The sequence below is a fragment of the Lagopus leucura genome, unplaced genomic scaffold (genome assembly GCF_019238085.1).
Source record: "Lagopus leucura isolate 7727_CA_CO unplaced genomic scaffold, USGS_WTPT01 Super-Scaffold_100157, whole genome shotgun sequence".
Taxonomy (NCBI): domain Eukaryota; kingdom Metazoa; phylum Chordata; class Aves; order Galliformes; family Phasianidae; genus Lagopus; species Lagopus leucura.
Window position 1 is genome coordinate 30,842,281 of NW_024962334.1, and position 21,298 is coordinate 30,863,578.

At 37.4% G+C, this 21,298-nt stretch overlaps 1 protein-coding gene across 1 annotated transcript in view; it reads right to left on the reverse strand.

Moving 5' to 3' along the window:
- The window catches only part of ITGA8 (integrin subunit alpha 8), a 94,843-nt gene that overhangs the window by 41,111 nt on the left and 32,434 nt on the right, over positions 1 to 21,298 (reverse strand). Inside the window, exons 14-21 of the mRNA XM_042888940.1 lie at positions 13,716 to 13,761; positions 11,693 to 11,800; positions 10,176 to 10,231; positions 9,446 to 9,600; positions 8,246 to 8,383; positions 7,717 to 7,784; positions 6,680 to 6,827; positions 1,601 to 1,693 (exon numbers count right to left, since the gene is read on the reverse strand). Of these exons, the coding sequence (XP_042744874.1) occupies positions 1,601 to 1,693; positions 6,680 to 6,827; positions 7,717 to 7,784; positions 8,246 to 8,383; positions 9,446 to 9,600; positions 10,176 to 10,231; positions 11,693 to 11,800; positions 13,716 to 13,761 (812 nt within the window). The remainder of the gene's footprint in view (positions 1 to 1,600; positions 1,694 to 6,679; positions 6,828 to 7,716; positions 7,785 to 8,245; positions 8,384 to 9,445; positions 9,601 to 10,175; positions 10,232 to 11,692; positions 11,801 to 13,715; positions 13,762 to 21,298) is intronic.

The following is a 21,298-nucleotide window of genomic DNA, read 5'->3' on the forward strand; positions in this document are numbered from 1 at the left end:
AATCCTCCCTTCCCGCTCCCTCACAACTTTCAGAGTCCCCTTTTGACTGAGTATTTTCAGAAAAACTGATCTGCTGCCAAAGTAGAATTGCTTTGTGAAATTGGAAGTGGATCAGAGCAGCCTTTCATGATTTACGCAATTTATATGAAGGGTTAGGGTTTTGCTGTTGGAAGTACGTTTGCCATCATAAATATGTTTGGCTGAAAAAGCTCAAGTCCTTTCACCTTTATTAAGCTTCCAGGAGAGCTGGTTTCAAAGACAAAGTCAGCCTTTAAGTTTTCACCAACTATAGCCAAACACTTTTGCCACCTGGCTTTGTGGTGCTCTATCTTCATATGCCTAATACTTTTTTTCTCAGTTTGGTGAAAGCCTTTTTTATAAAACAGAACATTCTTAAAAATTTGGAAAAAAAAAAAAAAATGATATGAACCCTGCTGTTTTATTCTGCTACTTTTAAGTCTCTTTTTATGATGCATTTTGTTTAGGAATAGTAATAGTGCATTTATGGCCTTCCTAGTACTGAATCTGATGTAAAACAATTAGTTACACCATAAGAATTGATAAGGAGACAGGTGAGAGTAGAACTGCTTCAGTGGCCACCAAACAATATTCCTGAAGTCTTCATACTGCCAGCAGTTTGGGTCCAGCATGATGTAGTAACAAGGCTTTGGACTCACAGGGAGGAGCAGAGAAGCTGTAGTTTAACATCTCCCCACTCAGACCATTGCTTGTGTCTACCACAAAATGCAAATCAAAAAAGATTTGCTCCTACACTGATAAACAATGGGGGTACCTCCTTGACTCCCTTTCATCTTTAAAACCCATGGGTTTTTAATTACTTTCTCAATCATCCACAAGATTCTTGACCACTCTGTCTGTATCGTGCTTTGAACTGTTTGTCATGAAGCAGGAAGAAGTGATGACAATCGTGGAACAGACAGTACTTTTTTATCTCAAAATATACGTATAATCCTATTCTGCTCTCCATCTTTACTCATATAATTCTGATTTTGTCTAGAACAATGCTACCAAGGTATCATCTAAAAATGTGCAGTACGATTTATGAGTAGATGCCTTAGGAAAATGTTTGGAATGACATTTTTAACTTGAAGGGAAACTTACTCCAACCTCCTCTTCACGGATGTGGAACATGATATGAACTGATAAGAGAATGCTCATACAATCAAGATTAGAATCAGCCTAAAGAAGCTGCCACTTACTATACATGTCTTATACAGAAAGAATACCAAAAGGCAGAAATAAACATTACATACATTACAGAGTACGATTCCCTTCACTTCACAATGGTGTAACTTACGTGACTTAAACCAGTGACACTGATTTTCTTCAGAGTAAGTAAAATGGCAACATAAGGCAATATTATAACATTGAGCTCTAACATCAATAATCTTTTAGAATAGCATAATTTTTCAGAAGCACAGTGCTGCTTCTTTGTGCACCAACAATTTCCTGTCCAAGTAAATAATTTGGTTTGGCATTGCTTATTTGGACACACACTGCTAATTGAATAGGTTTCCATTTGCTCTTCTTTAAAATTCAATTAGATAAAAATCAGGACATGAATCTGGTTTTCCCTTACATTTGCGCCAGCCACCATGGGGTTCCCAAGATCACAAACCACCATTCTAGTTTCATTTTCCATCTTGTAATCACAGCTCAAAACACGCAGTGCCTGTAACAAAAGGACACCAATAAGGAGGTCAGAGATCACAGTGAAATGCATCCAGTTGGGAAAATGATGCCTTTCTGACTGTGACATTTCTTTTGATTTCAGATCCCTGCTCAGTGCGCTATGAAAACATTTAATTGGTTATTGTCAGACAATGGTGAAAACTGATGCCAGGGAAAAACAAACAGGAAAGTTTCCCAGTACCTTTAAGGCCACGATGCGACCACTGTATTTCTAGTTCTAACACGCCACTTTGTTGCTATGAATCACTCTTAAAGCCACATTGACTCAACAGAGAAAACAAGAGAACTTTGTTAGCCACTGAGTCTAGAATTTTATTTGGTGAAGTATTTTACTATGGTATACTATAGATTAAATACTTCTCTAACAACACAAACCGTCACTTGTGATTATAATTTAGCAACAGAGGAGATGGATTTCTACTCAAGTAATTTTCCACTGAAGCTCTTAACGCAAAATGTGCCCTGTGGGTTTGCTTTTGTCTTTCAACCCTTGATAGTCTTTATTGCTGCTTGTTCCATCTTTATAGAAAACTGTACAGAAGGAGGAATAGAATAGTGAAAGGAGATACAGAATAAGACAAGAGAAAATACTTACATTCATGGACATAATAAACTAGCTTTCTAAAAGCAGAATGCAGCTAGAGTTACTGCTATAATACTTTCTCCTTCCTTTCATTTGTGATTCTTGCAGATTAAGCAATACATGCAGGGTCATGCTCTATATACAAAGACCTGGGAAATCTCTAGACACTGACTACTAATTCATTCCTAATCTGTAAAAGCCAGTGTGAGCATGCTGATGTTATCACTTCCTGAGGCTGAAATAAAAGATAGGGCATGTCCTAAAAGGAACCTATGTGAATCACAGCTTCAGTTCATACCTTATTTATATCGACACTTTTTCTATTTGTTAGGAGGAAACAAAGTTTTTTACACAGCACATTCAGTGAACTGCCAGCCATTCCAAGCCTCTCTACAGGAGGGAGGTACTCTTTCCAGCTAATTAGACATCAGTAATTAGAGATGGTTGGAAAATTGTTCATTTTAAATTGATTTGTGGGTTTATAATTTTATTTTTGACCTTTTAATTTTTTTTTTCATTAAGGTTTAAATGTTTAACATAAATATTCATTTACATTTTATACTTTGCAGTTTTTTCATTAATACCGTATCATACGCAACCACAGAGTACATCAGCCCTTATCACACATTTATTGTCTCTTTAAAGCTAACCAATTAGAGGAGTTTTGCAAGTAGGCTTTCTGCAATTTAGAGGCTATGCTATGATGAACAGCACTACAAAAACTAATTTGTGCAGCATAAAGATGTGACAGAGTGAGTGAGAATTTCTTCAAGACAGACATTAATTGCCCTTGGTTTTCCACTGATTACCTTTTTGAGATGGTTAAATAAACAACAGGAAAAGGAAACAGGCAGGAAACAAGCAAGTAACCCAGTACTGTTAATATCAGTGATCTCATACGAAATTCAGCCAGATGGAAGGTTTTGCCACAAAGCCCTTCTACCTGTCACTGGTAGCAATTTATAACTTTATAGCTACACATGGTCTTTTTGGCAGTCTTGAGCAGAAGCAAAATCCCAGCAATTAACACGTGTGCTCCCAGGGAGCATGTTAACTAAAAAAATGATTGGCTGCCCTAAGTCATCCGGGCAGCCTACAAACTTCAAACTCTTCCTGGTGGTCTTAGTGATGAATTACTAATTGATGCCAGAGTAGTTAAGCACAACAGGCTGTGGAGTAAAACACCTCCTCTCCTTTCTGGATCAACACTTTCCAATCTCATCTGAGCAGAAGCAAATGGATTAGGTAGCAGATGCCAGAGTTTAGCTTCTCTTCTAACTGTTGCAGGAGAACTAGTGTTTGTTCTCAAAAAGCTCAAATTATGTCTTATCTAGCCAGTCACCTTCTACTAATTCTTACAGTAAGATTTTTCAGGTAATATAAGAAAGTTGCACACATTTTTCCTATTTTAAAAGAGCATGATACTATAATATAGAAATACGTAGGGCTTTAGCTCAGAGCTTATTCAATGCAAATTTAATCTGGCTGTGATCTGAAACACTCCTGCAGTTCCCAGCCTAAACAGAGACAGTCATGCCAAAACATATAGTGTTTTTGGTGTGGAGCAACTGCCTAACAGGGCTTTGTATTTGCCTGATCTACTAATTATTTCATGGGGGTTTGGGCTCCAGTTGTTGCTACTAAGGGAGGTCTCAGCTGTTCACCATGGGAAACTTTTGCTGGGCAAAGAATTAGTGTACAGTATGCAGACAATGGCTTCAGGTTCAAGAAAACAATTATGCTATTGTAGTGTAAAAACTTACCATACGGCAAGCATATGCTGTCTCTAGCCCACTGATGGTCATGGAAATGTCAGGTAATATAATGTGGTTATATATTTTTCATTGCTGTTAATTCCAGTAATTCTACACCTCCAGCACATGGCCAGTTATTGTAAGCCAACAGGTTTCCAGTAACTTGTAAAGCTGTGGTAATTTTCTCATTTACCTGGTATCTGGAGCTTCTAAGCATTTCCACAATACAACTAATGAATAACATATTTGATTTCATTGCAAGTCATCATATTTCATTTACCAGTTTTTGACTGAAAGAAGTATCAGTATGTGCAAAACTAACAAGAATTCAAAATCACATTATTGACCTCAAACTTTAAGATCACACTCACTCAGCTCTTCATTTGCATGTACATTGCTAATGTACATCTCTGCCGAATGCTACTCTTCCAATGCAGCTGCCCTTTTTAGGTATAATAAGTTACAGAATCAGGCCAAAGACAACAAGATAATAACAACTGAGGAACATCAAACATTGCTTTTCATAAAGCCAAGAGAATATCAGTTATGTTATTACCTTTAACATGTAATTCAGGTGATATAGAATAACCCAAGAAATTGTTTCAAAAAAATCAGGCTCAGTGAGAAAAATTTAAGGAGATAAATTTGTCTCTCAATTAGCTAGGTAAATCCAGAGATCTGTATTAGTGGTAAAACCCTATATGAGTGCATCTGCTTTGAAATGAAAGCGGTACAAGAGAATAATTTAATTATAAAGATCCATCAGAAATGTACCAAGTGACTTGTTTGGTTCATTAGATTTCAGTTGTTCAGTCCTCAGCCTACCTGTTTTGCTGATTATTATCTCTGCCTTGACACAACAAAGTCTTCAGCATGGAGAAAAACAACTACAGAGAAGACTGTAAACATTGATACAGTGAGTAGTCAATGAAGTTCTTAGATGCAGGGCTTCAGGAGCATTATTGTAACTGAAGGACTGATTATACATGAAGATTATATACTCCACTGTTGTGTTCACAGAAGTTTTAAAGTGTCATGGCAGTACAGACAATAAATTGAATACATACAAGAGCCAGCACCCCCCCAGCAAAATGCCAATACATTTTAGCTGAGTTTTTAAGAAAACTACAATGGCAATTTTTCTCCCAAATTAGCTTTTAAAAGTGATGTTTTGAGTTGATTGAACCATAACTACACAAAGACTATGCTTTTTAAAAATGTACCATTATAGTTCAAACTCAGTAGAACAAATCTGATTTCAGTACTTTGTGTAAGCTGAAGTGTAGAAGACAAGATCACAGAATCACAGAATTGCAGGGACTGGAAGGCATCTCTACAGATCATTACGTCCAACCCACATGGTGATAAGAATGATATAGACAGTAGGATTAATTTCTGAAACATCTCAGAAAAAACATAATGCAACTCTCTGGATGGAATAAATATGCACTTTAAGAGATTATGAAATAAATTCTATGCTGTAGTGAACTAATTAAATATGGAGAATTCCAAGGCAATTCTCCCTTGAGTGCAGAAGGATTCAGAATTGGATTTGTCAAAGGTGTATTTTACTTCAAATAAAAATTGAAGAAAATGGAAAAGTTTGATCATGTTTCCTGGGCTTTTGAAAATTTATTTTTAAAAGAAGAACAGTTACATCTTTTGCCAACCCATTTCTAGCTTGTCCTCATTCTTCCAAAACACCAGACTCTCTCAACCTTTTTTTCCTTTATTTCCCTCTAACAACCCCCAAGTCTACCTTTCTGGCACTTTAGAATTCAATTTTTCCTAAAATAATAAGAAGACCTGAGTGACTTCTGTCCAGTCAAAATGATAGACAGATGCTAATATGTGTGGGCTTTGGAGTAATTGCCTTCTCTGACATCCTTGGTAATGGCCAAAAGAACAGCCAAAGATTCCCAAAGTTAACAAAAGAAAAATACAACCAGGTGTAGTATGTCAAAGAGAATCTTCTTTTTCTTTATGCCTTGTAGATCACAGTATGAAAAAAGAGAGGGTTCTAAGAGAATAAAGGCAATACAGCAAGAGGCCGGTATCTTTGCTTATTTGTGCTCAAAAATATGCTATTCAAAAATGAAGTTTCAGAGAATTTCTGTATTATTGTTCTGTATCACCATCTTCAGTGGCATCATTAGATCTTATTTTCATCTAACTGGCTTCAAAGTCCAATAACAGAGACTCTGACAAAAGGGGAGTAAGGAAACACCTTGTAAGCTACTGTCAACTTCCTTAAAAACATTTGCCTTCAGAGAGGAAATTAACTCACTTTCTCTCACTCTCACCTTTGAAGCCCTGCTGTGCATTCCAGGCACTGACAGAAAAAAGAAAGTTCACTTTGCAACAGTTTGAGAGATTTATGTGCAGATGAGGTGATGCTGACTTGCTGTCCAACAGAGAATACATGGACACGCTGCTTGTTTGCAGGATGGTGTTTCATCTTTGCTTTTAAAAACAAACCGATCTCATAAGGAAACACAGTGTGTTTAGCACAGCTCGGCGGGACATGATTCTACATCAGACCTACTGTGAACACTGCCACATTTAACACTATAACTGTTTTTTTTTTTTTTAGCATATACATAAGATAAAATAATTGATTTTCATTTACCTTGCTGTTGCGTTCAACCCCAGTGTAATCTGCTTCAGGTGGAATCTTTATATGCAGCTCAGCTTCATAGGCTCCTTCCCCATCATTCCTTGGATTTATTATGAGCATGACACAGTTTTCTTCTCCAATTATTAGCTGATCTTTATCTCTGTGCAGAACATATGACTTGTCAGAAGTTAAAACACACACAGTTATGATTTACAGCAGAAAGCCAATTTGCTCTCAGAGCATCTCTTCTGGAAAACATTCTGTGAGTACAGAGCAAAACTTTTTCATAACAAGTGACCCCTTTGAAAAGTATGCAAGCACCTGGGAATGAAAGAGTTCAAAGGAAAACACACATGGACAAACACTAAACTACAGAGGAACTTGGAAGTTAGTCATACACAGTTTCAGAGTCTGACTACTTTCTAACTAGAGACAAGTATCAAGTGGAAGCAACCACTTGCTACTAGGGCCCATCAGCATTTCTTTGCGGAGGGCACAAAAGCGGTGTTAATTTCCATTTTCCCCTCATGCTTGTTGTACAATAAGCAAACAGAAGATCTCAAGACCTGTAATGGCACTATGACCTTTCCTTTCACAGCTGCCCACTGATTTTGATGGCACAGACAGATAACTGCCAGAGGTCTCCCACTTCTCCCGCTTGGCTTATTTCTCTCTTTGTAAGAGGAATTGTTGCCATGTTTTTATTTTTATTCTGAGATTCATTTATGTCATTTACTATACAGAGAGTTCAAGAGAATTGTGTCCCTATTTCAAACTCACTAACATATTGAAATCCACGTCTAACACTTGCAAACTGCATTTTCTATGGTGGCCTTTAAATATTATGAACATGACCAACAAAGACATACTCTGTAACTATGCATTTCCCCACTGTTGGTTTTCTAAGTGAATTAGATGTCCAAATTAAAATTTGGAAATTAGATAAGGATAAGCAGGTACAGATACAACAAAACTGTGTTTCATTCTGCTGAAGCAGTTAGAAGATTCTAGATTTTTATATGTAGCTTTGCTTATTTTGCTTAACTTACGGCACAGCGGAAAGGTGCAAGTCAGGAATGCACAAGTTGTCCTCCCCACAGTCCACCAGAATATAAGCCTGTATGTCATTTAATAAAAAACAAACAAAAAGATATAATACAGTTAGTACAAGTTTCAAAGTCCAAATAACTTCATTAAATATCCCTAATTTATGTCTTAAATATTACTACCATTTTCCTCATGATTTAAACTTGTTCGCCCTTCTAAAAGTTCCTTTCAACATGAGTACTGCTCAAGACTGTCTAGACTGCATCTTTAGCAAAATAATATCTTTCGGGTCCTTTCCCACAGTAACTCAGCTCACATATTGTAAAATGCAATCAAAACTATGAACACACCAAAATTTTGGAAATGCTTTAGAGCTTTGCCTGGTTCTATATTTATCTTCAATTTACATTTTGAATTAATTAAATCCTTGTGCAATTTCAGGGCCTGATACTTTTTAAAGGAAGATGACACACAATATTCCTAAATATTTTTGTGTTTATATACAGAATATGCTGCATGAAAAAATCATACCTGTTCTGTTACTGAGCTTCTCTGGTAGTAATTCAGTATTGGCTTCACCATCATGCTATCTTTGAAATGGGATTCATCCAAGCTATAATTCAAGTTTATATTGATGGGAGATAATTTATCTCTAAATTCTGTTTCATCCTGTGAGGGACAATCACATAATAAAAAAAGAATAATTATTTCAGATGGGTATGATTTAATTTCGAAGATTATGGTCTTGTTTATTGAAGGTAAAAATACTCTTCTTTGAGAGGAGCTGGCCAAAATGTGGCTATTTATAATTTCATCATGAAAGCATAATGACCTACCAGTGACTGGAATGCCCAGAACACATTGTCTCCATAGCTCCACATCTGGAAGAAGCTGGCTGAGCCGAGCAGACTCAATATATTTTTTCTTAACATTTGCCTAACATGAAGCTATTTGAAAGAGGCACATGGAACAAATTCCTGTCAGCTACTGCCCTCCTTTCATTCAGAATGGAGGAAAGGTATGTGGATTTGTGGAGGTAATATTGTTGGTTTATTCCACAACCAATGAATTAGTGATGATAGAACTCTACCACCTCTTTTGTCTAGATTCTGCCTTACACATGGCTGAGTCTTCTCCATTCCACCTCCCACTACATTTCTAGATCCAGCCTTGGAATGTGCATGAGGTAATTCCAGCTGCAAGTGAGTAACCAATGACCCTTTCTTCTTCATTACTCAAGTGCCACAGTTTTAAGGGTTTTTTTCATAAATATTTTAAAATATTCAAAATATACAAATTTTGGGCCAATACATTCCTTTAACATATCTGTTGGAACAGAACTGTCAAGGCATTTAATGAGTTTAGTTGGTTATTCCACTGTGAATACCATAAGAGAGAATAACCTTGTATTTTTGTATCAGGAGACGCATATTTAATCAAAATTCCTGGAAGAGCATGAAATTAATATACGCAGAATAACTGCACAATTCATCAAAGGAAGCCTTTCTTTTTTACTTTCAGTGACTGAAGGTGAATCAAATATTTTCATGGGAACTCTTGTTGAGGTAGAAGGATGGTCTGGACATTTAGGCCAATCCTTTCTTACCTCTCATTTGTGTAATTTTGGGATCTAGTACCAGTGTAAATTGTTCTTGCTATTCAAATGGCTCCCCTTCTTAGTCCCTGATACTACTCAAGCTATGATGACAGTCCAAAATATTTTAAACTTACTCTGAGATAAACAAGAAAGTCCTGGCAATAGAGCTTCTTCTGTTTTTCCATCACAATGGAGAAATAATGATGTGACTGATGGTAATCAAAGAAGAGAGTCCTTTTCACAGCTCCTTTCTGTTTCAATGAATCTAATTGCAATTCACCCTTCAGCGCTACAGGATACAAGTCAATTGAATGTTTATTTATTTATCACAGAAAGAAAAACAGCAAACAATTCATTATATATATTGTTAATAATCAACATTAATATTACAAGTGACAAACAAAAGCTTACAAGCAAAACTAGCACACGCCCAAGGTATCTGTCTGTTTAGGAGCACACTATTTTTTGATTCAAAGTATAGAACAGGTATAGCTTCAATAAAACTGTACTTTATTTACATGCCATATATGCACTGTACAGGAATTCTGGTTCTTTGCTTTTTTTTTTAATTTCCCTTTTTCTGCTTTTTTTTTTTTTTTTTTTTTTCCCCAAAATAGAGTATTCTCCAACTGGTCTTAGTTTTATCTGTAAAATGGCTTAAATGGAATAGAATTACTTCAAATGAATTGTAAAAGCTTTGTGCTTATGTGTGTGTATATATATATATATATGTGTGTGTGTTTTTAATTGTTATTTTCTTACCTTAGGAGGATTGCACTCCTATCACCTTTCAAGGCATAAGAGAAAAGTTCTGAAATTAAGTGGTCCAGAGAAAATCATAGGAATATATAAAAAAATTCTTACCTATCTCATCTGAAATACTTTGGCCTTCAAATGCCGCACAGACTCTTATGGTAAAACTAGATATAAAAAGGAGGAATTGTTAGTAGAAAGGGAGCGACATGGGAACCAACAATTCCAAAAACATACCTCCAAGTTCTCCTTTCCTTTTCTTAAAATGATGTTCACTATGATCTGTGCTAAGGCACCTAACCTATACTCTAAGACAGAATGTCTCCCTGGTTCCTCTAATACTCTGAATAACTTCACAGGAATGATATGAAAAATTTGCTCTAACTTTGTTATATTTTGCAACTCAGAAATAGCTATGTTTAAAACTCAGTAGAGAAAGAATTATACCTGTTTCCAGAAGTTTGGGACAATTCCCTTATGACTGTGCATAAAAATGACTTCTTGTATATGCTTCCTCCATACTTCAGTTTTCCAAATTATATAACAGCAAAAATAATATTTTCCTAATACTAGAAAAGGCACAATAATCCACGTTCTTCATATTTTACACTTCCTGAAACTGTTCTGGTGGGAGGTTCCCTTTCATTCTAATTCTGCAATGTCAGTCAGTAGACACTTAAAACAAGTTGCACAGCTGGCTAAGAGATACAGAAATCTATCCCATGGGACTGAGGAATTCTTTGCCTGTTGGAGTTTCCCTATTAATTATTTTCATATGTAGAATACAAGCTTGTATCAACTAAAGAGAAAAATTACAGCACGGAAAATAGCAGCTGGTCTTCAGTCATTTTGTAATACAAACCAAATCTTCAAGGAATAATGTTTTAGAATGAAGCAGACAAATTAAATTATGCCCCTACTAAAAGTCTTGCAGATATGTACCAAGCACCTTCCGACTTATTGTAAAACAAAAGTGAAAACTAATGAAAAAAAACTACAATTTAATGGAACATGACTTGCCTTTCTTCCTTTTTTTTTTTTAAGCAATATCTTATGGCAAGAGTACATTTTAATTGAGATGCTTTTATTCACTTCTCTCATGAAAAAAAAAATAATTTTTCTCCAAGTAAACTGTCAGTACATTTTATTTTGAAATCCTATCCCATATGTAGGAAAGAGTTCTCAAAAAGCCTCAAAAACTGTAGACCTCTCTTTCTCCAACAGAAAATGGTGAGACCACCAGCTCTTTCACTGTCACTGTCGCACTTCCTCAACAAAGGTGTGTACTTTGTCAGAAGGATGCATCTGTGTTATCAGTCCTAGCTGTTTCACGTTTCATTCATCCAGAGAGTGAATGTAAACCTGCAGCTTGATCCTAGGAGACACTGAACCTCTCCCATGCAGGTGCAGACTCAATATATCAAGAATCAACTTTTACCCACTTTAGAGAATCTGTGAAGTATTGGGAGGTATCAAACACATTTGTTCTCTAAAGGGCTTTTTGTTGCACTCATAGCATATTCAAATATTTGCGTGTTCAATAAGAAGTTGCATGAAAAGCTCGAATTAGAAAATTATTTTAGAAAGAAGAGATGCTGAGGATGTTTTTTGTCTAATCACAGACTTACCAGGCCACCAAAAGCTGAGAGCCAGGGGGCTGACAAGTCTTGTTGTCTGGATTCACAATCATTGGGTTCAAAATGAGCAGAGCATTCACAGTCACAACCGGTCGGGCTCTGAGGGACAGAAATAAAGTTCACTGCATAAAGTAGGAGCACATAAGTACTAGATCGCAGCACAGAAAGCACTGAAGTGAGATGGTCACAAAGAATCTCTAAGTGTAGAGTTACTTGGGAAAAAATACTTTTATAATGCTGCTCCTACCCACAATTCTCTTCGTTTTTTGGCAGAAACCATGACATTTCTTTACCAAGACATTTTCATAGTTCTTCACAAAAAAAGCACAGGTTAAGAGCAGACAGTATCAGTGAAACAGTATGCTGCACTAACAGTAGACCTGTCCTGGGATATGGGCACATGAGAAACATTTCAGCACAGCGGGCTTCCACAAGGGACCAGAGCTGCCGTGTAGGAATTATAGGAGTCCTTTGGCCGTTACTTTATAAACTGTCAGATTTGTGTTTCTCCATGAACACTGACATAAGCAGACTTGCTATCTCTGCTTTAGATACTTCAAAAAAAATGAAGATGATGTGTTTAAAATAGAAGTCATTCTAGAATTATCTGAAGCCAATAATGAAGTAAACTGTCTGACACAGAATCACGTCTTGAGACAATTGACTTTGTAAACCACGAATAATCAGCGCAGAAAATTCTGCTGAGTATGTGAGTAGATGGTTGTGGTGATGGAAAACAACCCCCTGAAAAACAAGCTGCTACTGAGTAATCAGCTAATCTGCTATTGAGAGCAATTCAAAAGAGAAATAAAAACAAAATTCTGTTGTTTTTTGTTTGTTTGTTTTAAGACAGCAATACCATTTTACAGTAACTTACATAATTTTGGCAAAAATAGCTTACAACAGTTACTTTCCTCATATTTTAATCCACAGTTGAGTTTTCAAAATCTCTTTTCTGCGCTGCTTTATCAAGGCACTCAAAAATAAAATTACTGCCTACATTCCTGTGCAAAAGGGAAAATGCTTTTTTTCAAGCAAATTTCCGTTAATAAAACTGTTTCTCCAATATGACAAGTTATGCATCTGATACACTCTGTCCAAGAAACAAAGATTGAAGGCTTCTTGCTTGCTATTGGCTTTCTTAAATAAAACACATTTTTTATTGCTGTCTAAAGTGCACACTGGATATAATTCCCTACTTCAAATCCTGTGCTGTCAACCTAAGCTACTGCAAAATGATGCACTGCGAAACATTTGCATGATTCCAAAATATAGAAGTAGGAAAACCAGGTTTTCTCACTGTGTTGGTACTGAGAGTCAAAATAAGTTAACACTCGTGGTTTACAAAATTCTTCAGCTTTGACAAATACTCATCTGGGAAACAGAACAACAGGTTCTGTTGGGAACAAAGAGAAGACAGGGAAGAATCAGGAAATACAACCACACTGCTGCAGTAATGGATGGTGAATGTTTAAATGCAAAAAACTGTCTGCATGTGTAGCAGCAAATTTTCATTTTTTGATTTGGTAGCTGTACTTTATACTCATGCTCAGACAGTACTTTTACTGAAAACCAGAAATCAGCAACAACTCTGGAAATTTGCAGAGTGGGATCTCGTACACCTTTTCTAAAATGAGGTTAAAGCAGCATCTTTATTTCTTAATGCTTATAAGCTCCAAAGAGGCAAGAGTCACCAGAAAATCCAGATTGCTTACTACTACCATTCTCCAGAAAAGATATGAATTTTCAGTGTCGTCCCTTATAAACTTCTCTTTTATGTAGTGAGGGCTTCTGACTATATAGGACTGTGTGTGAGGTTGCTTTAAAAGGTAGAAAGTACACTATTTTCTCCTGTTGTAAATCAACAGCATTTGTTGCTTATAAGCTGTTTCATTTATCATCCATAATCAGCACCTTTTACACATTGCAGCAGAGAAACCCAGAAATGTGATATTTGTTTATAAACCTCCCACTAAAGCTGTAAAATTAAAAATGCTTTGTATTTATCACATACCTGTAAACAACTGCTTTTCCAGCTCCAAACGCACCTACAATTAAATCTGGAAAAAGAAAACAGCTTCAGAAAAACTACATAAAAGGCTCCGGCACATTTTTTTCCAGCCTAAATTAGACTACTTACATTTAGAATCACAGAATCACAGAATTCAGTAACATGAAACAAATGTGAAACTCCTACTTTCTGAGCCTTTTCTTTTTCAACACTGTATCTGAAAGAAAATGTTTCAATGTTGGCAGAGACCAACACATAAATATCTTTGTTGCATCCAGAATTAGTCTGTCTAAGACAGGGTCAGCTTGTAACAAAGAGGAAAAGGATGCCACCAGCACCAATACATGTTATTCCAAACCATCAGTTACCTATGACACAAAGAGATGAAAACCCACGTTGTGGTCACCCTCACGCAGTTCACATTTAAAATTTTTGGGGTTTCTTCTTGACAATCCCCCAATCCTCCTTTGTCATTTGTTCATTAATTTGGGCGTTACATATATGGGACCACAAACATACTGTGTAGATCTGAGGACAGCTGATTTCATAGTCACTAATGTTTGCAGCACTGTAAAAGGATGTGCTAAGGCTCATAACAGCTATCAGTTGATTGTGATCTTTTTCCCCACTAGTCACCATTTGGAACAAATGAGGTCAATAACACAAGCATTACAATGGGCCTTGGGCACATCTTTGTTACTGAGTACGAGCCTGGGTTAAAATCCTACAGGCTCAAGTATTTCCTCTTTCTGTCTGGAGTCCCTGTACAGGGCTCTCTGGAATGATCCAGACTGGCTAGCTGGAAAGATCTCCAGTTTTTGCTGGAGAAAAGCCAGAGCCAACCAGTGGGGAATAAAGGATCAGCTTTTCTGCTGCCTCTAGCTGAAATCAAGGAAGGGAAAGATCTTTGTTTCCTTTTCAGTCCTCCTAGTGAAGTGTCTAGCTGGGCATCCCTTTCACTCTACTGTTTATGATTTGATTTACAAATGTACAGTTCAGTAGACAAAGTCTCACAATGGATCTTGCAGAGGCATAGATTGGCAATCTAAACTTATCTGAACAAATCCATTAAAGAAGTAGTCAGGGTCAAAAAACAAGCCTTTGTTTGCTTGCTGTTTCCACAGGTTGTGCACTGGTTTGCTTAAGAGTCTCTGAAATCATGGAGCAACTACAAAGCCCTGATGCCAATTAGCATGGTGGATCTGGGCCGGCCTGAATGTTCTCCAGGGCTGTCTGCCTTTCAGATGGTCAGGATTTAACAAGTTTAAACAAGGACATCACATGGGCAACAGCCTGTCCTTCAACAGAATCCACTGACTAACGTCAGTCCAACGGGTCTGATCCTCTTTTTGTGCAACACTTACATTTTTCTGCTTCCACTGGCCTTACAAAATATGCTTCAGGGTCAGGAACATTTAAAATAGCAGTGTTGTTTCTATCTCCTTTCTGAGACATTTATGAGTCCTCTTTACTAATAGCTTTTATAGAGAACTTACACAGAGTCCCAAAATCTGAAGATACTTTCCCCTTAAATAAACAACTGATTGAGATATAACTACAAAAGCTACACAGTGCAAATGGCAGAAATTTCCCTGACAGCTCCTTGTTAGCAGTATGCAGAGTAACCAAAAATTATTTAATACTGTTTTTGGAAAGAGAATTTTATTCTTCTGTCTTTGCCTTGAGGGTTCAACTCCTATAACTACCACTAGGAAAAAAAAAAAAAAAAAAAAAAAAAAATTGATACAAATCCATGAGATTTGAATGCACATCAAGTTAGGGCACTCAAACACAGAAGTTATGAATTTGTTTTGTGTTCTGCAAAAAAAAAAACAAAAACAAAAAAAAAAACATTATAAATCATTTATATGAAAAGAAATGCATGTCTAAATTATCTGAAGTTTGGCAACTTTCCCCTCCTAAAAATAGAGGGAAGCTGTTTTTATTCATTGCCTGCTAATGCTGTGCATGCAAGGTCAATGATACAAAGGTCTCTAACTGGAGAATAAGGGTTTTAGAAGGAATTTGGAATTACATAGCAAAAAAAAACAAAAACAAAAACAAACAAAAAAACAAAACAAAAACACACAACAAAAAACCAGCTTAACTAACTGCAATCCTTTCAAACAGAGGCCTGAAGAAAAGCATATGAACATCTCTGATTGCATCTTTGCATTTGTGAGGGTTTTTTTTTCCAAGTCCTGAATGAAATGTATATAAATAGAGAAAGAGAGAAGGATCTGACACACCAAATCTCCCTCACTCCTTCACTATGTCATGTTTTCAAGAGGACGAGATACCTTTGAGGTTTAAGTAAATGGCTGTGGGGCCCATAACCACTATGCCCAATAGCTGAGGAAAAAGGCATTGAGTGACCATACAGCAGTTTTCAACTTGCAACACAATGACACAATGTGAGGGTCGTATGCAAAGAAAATCTCCTGTGGATGCTACTAAAATCCCAACTGGCAGAGTTTGCAGAACTTAATCCTCAGACAAGAGTCTTTGACATGCGCTTAACTGAACTCTAGGAGCACTGAGTGATCCTAGCATTTATTTCAAATTTTGGTTTGCTCTAAAGAAAAGGCTTCCAGGATCTTATCTGGTGAAAAATAAGCCATCTTCTGAAATAAAACTATCATAAACAGCTAAGGAAAAAACATTCACAGACAGCACTGGAGGCACACTGAGTTTTGTAAGCTCATCTCTTCACCTGCATCTTCTATGTGGCGGTGCTAAAGGGCATAATGCTGACTGAACCTTCAGCCAGCCACAGAGAATAAGTAGATCAACAAAATTCTACCCTCAGTTATTCACTTCAGCAAATTCTTTGATCCCCTGCCATTTTTAAAGGCTATCTCCATTCCCTGTGAGAGATGCAGCCCCAGGGAGCTGAGGCAGGGAGGATCATGGGGTGTGCTGACACTTCATGCTCACTCAGCCAGCCCAGCAACCCGAGAAGAAATGGCCACAGCCTGGTATGCCATTGCTCCTTGTGGGGAGACAGAGGCCAAGAACAACAGCCAGAGAAGAACTACAGAATCGGCACACAATTCATTTATGAGAGACCCAGAAACTAAATAACAGACAGATGAGTCACCTCTCCAGCACAGCCCTATCAGGATACAGCCATGAGTGTTTACTTTACGGGCTCTGAATGGTTTGCTGACAGTGTTAAACAGCACAGTGTGCAGTTTGTGAGCTTAATTATGGAGTAGAAGTAGTAACTAGAAAATAATTAGAATTCTGAATAGAGGTACTACGGGAAGTTTCATAAAAGACCAAGAAATTTGTGTAACTGGAAATCTTGTTAAATACTGTTGTGAGTCTTTCTTGTTCCCTTAGTTAATTAGGGCCAGGAAGGTCCACTATCAGATTCCTCCTCTTTCTGCTTTCTAGGATTTTAGTGATCACTGACCTCCCAAACCTCAGCAGAATGGAATAAAATTTCCTTTAAATGGCCATTACTACAGGCTTGACCATAATGAAAGACACAGTGTTAACCATTCAGTCAACTTTTACTCAAGGATTTTAACTGAATACTATATGCAACCATCACTCAAACCATAATCACTATCTTCTATGATAGAAGAATGATTTTCAACTGCCTTGATCCTTCCTTTTCAACCATTCTGTTAGCAGATTTGTTAAGGATAACAGGCATTGGAAAAGGATGCCCAGAGAGGTCGTGGCTGCCTCATTCCTGGAGACACTGAAGATCAGGCTGCATGGGGCTCTGAGCAATCTTACCTAGTTTTAGGAGTCTCTGTTCATTGCAGAGGATTTGGACTAGATGACCCTTAGAGGTCTCCTCCAACTCAAATGATTCTATGATTCTGCCATTCAAAAGCTAATTCAGTGCTCCTCTTTTTGTCTGGATGAGACCTGAGACCCTTCATAATACAACGTTGTTATCCACTCCATCATACCAATAACAAATCCAAAAAGAGGCAGTTACCATTCTACCAGGTCAGTAAATGCCCACTTACTGGATTAACTGCTTCATTGTTACAATCTGTTGTACATAATACTAATTTAATTTCCTTAAATGTGTCAAAGAACTTTAGAAAATCATCTCTATAAATTACATAATGTGTTCAGTTTTTAATTGTAAAATTAGCATATTTTCAGGAGATTCTTGGCTTGTCATGACATTTTTGATTGTTTATTCATGTGCAAACAAAATTAGCTGGTATTTCTACCAGCTGCATCTGCTGGCAGAAGCCATGCCCTTGTTCTGGCTCCCGCTCAGCAGTCCCCTCTTACCAGAACAGATGAAACTTTTCATTGATTTGTCTTCAACAAATCTCCTGGACCAGTTTCATAATTTAATCACACTAGATTACAATTCTGTGTTGCTGTTGGCACACTGCCTATTGTTGCCAAAAAATACGAATGCTGAAGAACTCTCTTTGCCTCTCAGAAACTGGAGTGTTTTCTTCCCACTCTGAGTTAATGTACTCAGCAGATGGAGCTGTTAAACACCCCTATTTAAATAAGATTAGACTGGATTACTGAAGTTCTTAGGAAATTTTGTGTGATTATCAAATTTGTTTCTTCCTTAAAATGCTTCTGGCGTAATTTGTTTATATAAAACATGTGCTGTTCTTAAGATAGTAAGTCAGCCCAAAATAGTAAGGCCTGAAGAAACCTTTATTTCCCTGGCCAGCAAGGGCTTGAATAAAAAGAATGACCAAAAGAAAAGGCTAGACTGGGTTTGTATAAAACTGGGATATCTTGAGGCTGAAGTTTATGCAGCACTTACCCCAGGAGAATCTCAAAGTTAACAGAGAAGACTTTATGAGTGTCTAAGCAGGCAGGGAGCAGAAACAAAGTGCAGAATTTATCTGAGCAATTAAGTAATTAACTATTAACAACTTCTGAATAGTGAATTCACAAAGAGCACTGCTCAGAATCCACCCACATGGTTAAAAGAAACTGGTTAAATAATGCTGGCTCACAAACACATTTGAAGAAACCACAGTCTGCTGGAGGATATGCCACAAGAAGAAAGCAACGTAATGAGTTGAGTAAGTTTCTCATTATAAATGATTTACTTAGCTATAATCAGCCACCAAATGACTGAGCATATGCTGAAATATGAGGGTGGAAACCTTACAGCCTCCAAAAGCTGAGCCCTGCACAGATAGATGAACCAGCTGGAATCACAGCACCAGCACCTAGATAATTACGGAACCAAGTACTCAGTGGGACCAGTTCTGAACTGATGCCCAGAAGGAAAAAGAAACAAATTTCTTTCCCATTAAACAAATTTACGGGTTTATTTTGCTCCTTTCAAGATTGAGCTATGCTATTAGAAAAAGATAGATAAAATGATAAGTAAAATTAACCAGAAAACAAAAGCCTAAGCTACAACCTCATTCCCTGCTCCAAGCCTTGATGACACAAGCAATGCTCAGAATGGAGCAAAAAGGCCCTAAAAGTCCCAGATTTAGCTGGAAAGGGAGTAGAAGCTGTGGAGAAAGTTATCATTAAGCTGTTCAAATGTTCTAGCATAGAGGACAGTCAAGAAGGGTGAGCTGAGGACAGGACTGCAGAAGAGCCTGGGCAAAGCTTGAAGAACTGCTGTTCAACAAAACAAACTACCTATTGAATTCACGTTTCGTCTCTTCACCTGGAAGTACAGCACTACGCCTCAGAGCACCACCTTATTAGATGCAACATGCAATCAAAAATGGAAAAAGAATAAAGGAATCTAAAGGGCAAATGAAAGTCCCCCCACAAATGTTAAAAGCATGACAGGAAGGAATGGATAAATACTCTAGTTATATTAATTGACTGTAACATTTGCCTAATTCTTACATGAAAACAAAGAGAGGAGCATCCATCCATTCATTGTCATCATTACCATTGTCTGGTACTGGAATTCTTCTTCTAGGTGAGGAACTGCCCAGCAAATTCGTACAATCCAAGACAGCAGTCAGGGATGGCCTGGGGAATAACCTGGGTCAAGGATCCTTCTGAAAAGGCAGTCTGAATATAGCCACCTTATTTCAGGGGCAGCAGGGTTTCATCAGGTCATGGTGAACTGAGCTGTGCCGTGCAGCTTCACAGCCAGACATCAGATTTTGGCTCACTTTATTTTCTTGCATAAACACCATTATTGATATCAATGGAAAAAAAATTGAAAATATTTTTTTCAAGTAATAATTTTGATTTCTTCTTGATAGAAAAAATAAAGCTTATTTGATCTTAGCAAAGTTGGAAAACCAAATCAATGATAAAATCTTTATCAGAAACAATGCATCAGGCCAGAGACAAGTTGCACTTTAAACACTGCTATTAGTTGCTCTTACTTAAAAATGCATGGAAAAAAAGGCAGCAGTAATGGCAAGATTGAACCATCCACTAGTACAGCAGGATTGGAGGGCCATTTGCCACTGCAAAAGGAACAATTAAGTAAATTAAGGTTCCTTCTCCTGATTAAAAAGACATAGTTGAGGGAAGGAATATGACAGTGGTCTGTAAAACAAATGGGGTACAGGAGAATTGCTCACTGTCTCTACAGAACAAAAACTGCTGCACATCCTAAGAAACTCTCAAGGGCAATGTTCGACTTTGAATGCAGTGCAGTGAAAGCAATCACTTCTTCACAAAACACATGGTTAGTCTGCATGGCCCCTTGCCACAGGCTGCAATTACCCTGGGTAGTCAATTTCTTGATAGAAAAGTCTGTAAAGGGCTAAATGCAAAGACAGAACTTCAGACTTGGACACCTTGCTTCTCCAGATGGTTAGAGCTGGGTGAATATTCGGGAAATATCACAACAACTGTACAATTTCCTGGATATCCTAGCTGTTGGCCACTGCAGGAGACAGGCTACAGTGCCAGACAGATCTGCAATACAGATCTGTACCAGATCTGCACCATCTAGCAGAGCATTACCCATCTCTCAGCCCCTCATTTCTTAGTAGGGATGTGCCTGCCTTGCAGTGTTAGGTAAAAGGGCTTGAGAAAATTGTACAAGCACAGCTATAGTTACAAGTCCTCACAAACTGGTGCCTGAAATCCTGAATTGCTTGCAAGCCTTTTTGAGCTCGTCTTCATACAACACTTTGGCCTCAGCCATGGAAGAGAATTGCTGGGAGACTCTCACCTTAGACTGTGGCAATGCATGATTATACCAGCAGCCAGACATTACAGCTGGCTCTCATTTCCCAGTCTCCAGAGTAATGAACTTCTGAGAGTGAAGTTTTATTACTTTTTTCTTTCTATAAAATGGTTAGCTTTACAATATAGTCGTTAAAAAGCCTAAATGAAAAAAAGAAAAGAAAAAAAAAGGTCTTTTTCTGATCTTTCACAACCCTCCTTGAATCACAGCCATGGTCATTAGTTTGGGAAACACTGAATTATAAGCTAGTTTTCAAGACTTTCCAGAGTCAGCAATTGCTCTGCCTCTCAGCTGACACCTAAAATAAAAATTCCTTCCTACTCCTTCGAAGTTCTGTCCCTTTTTTCCTCTTTGTACAAGGGCTGCCCTTAGGACTTCCGCCAGGAGGAGGAGAAGAAAAGCTCTCTGACATAAGAAGGATTACTTGCTTCACTGCCTAGCATGTTTGTCCTGG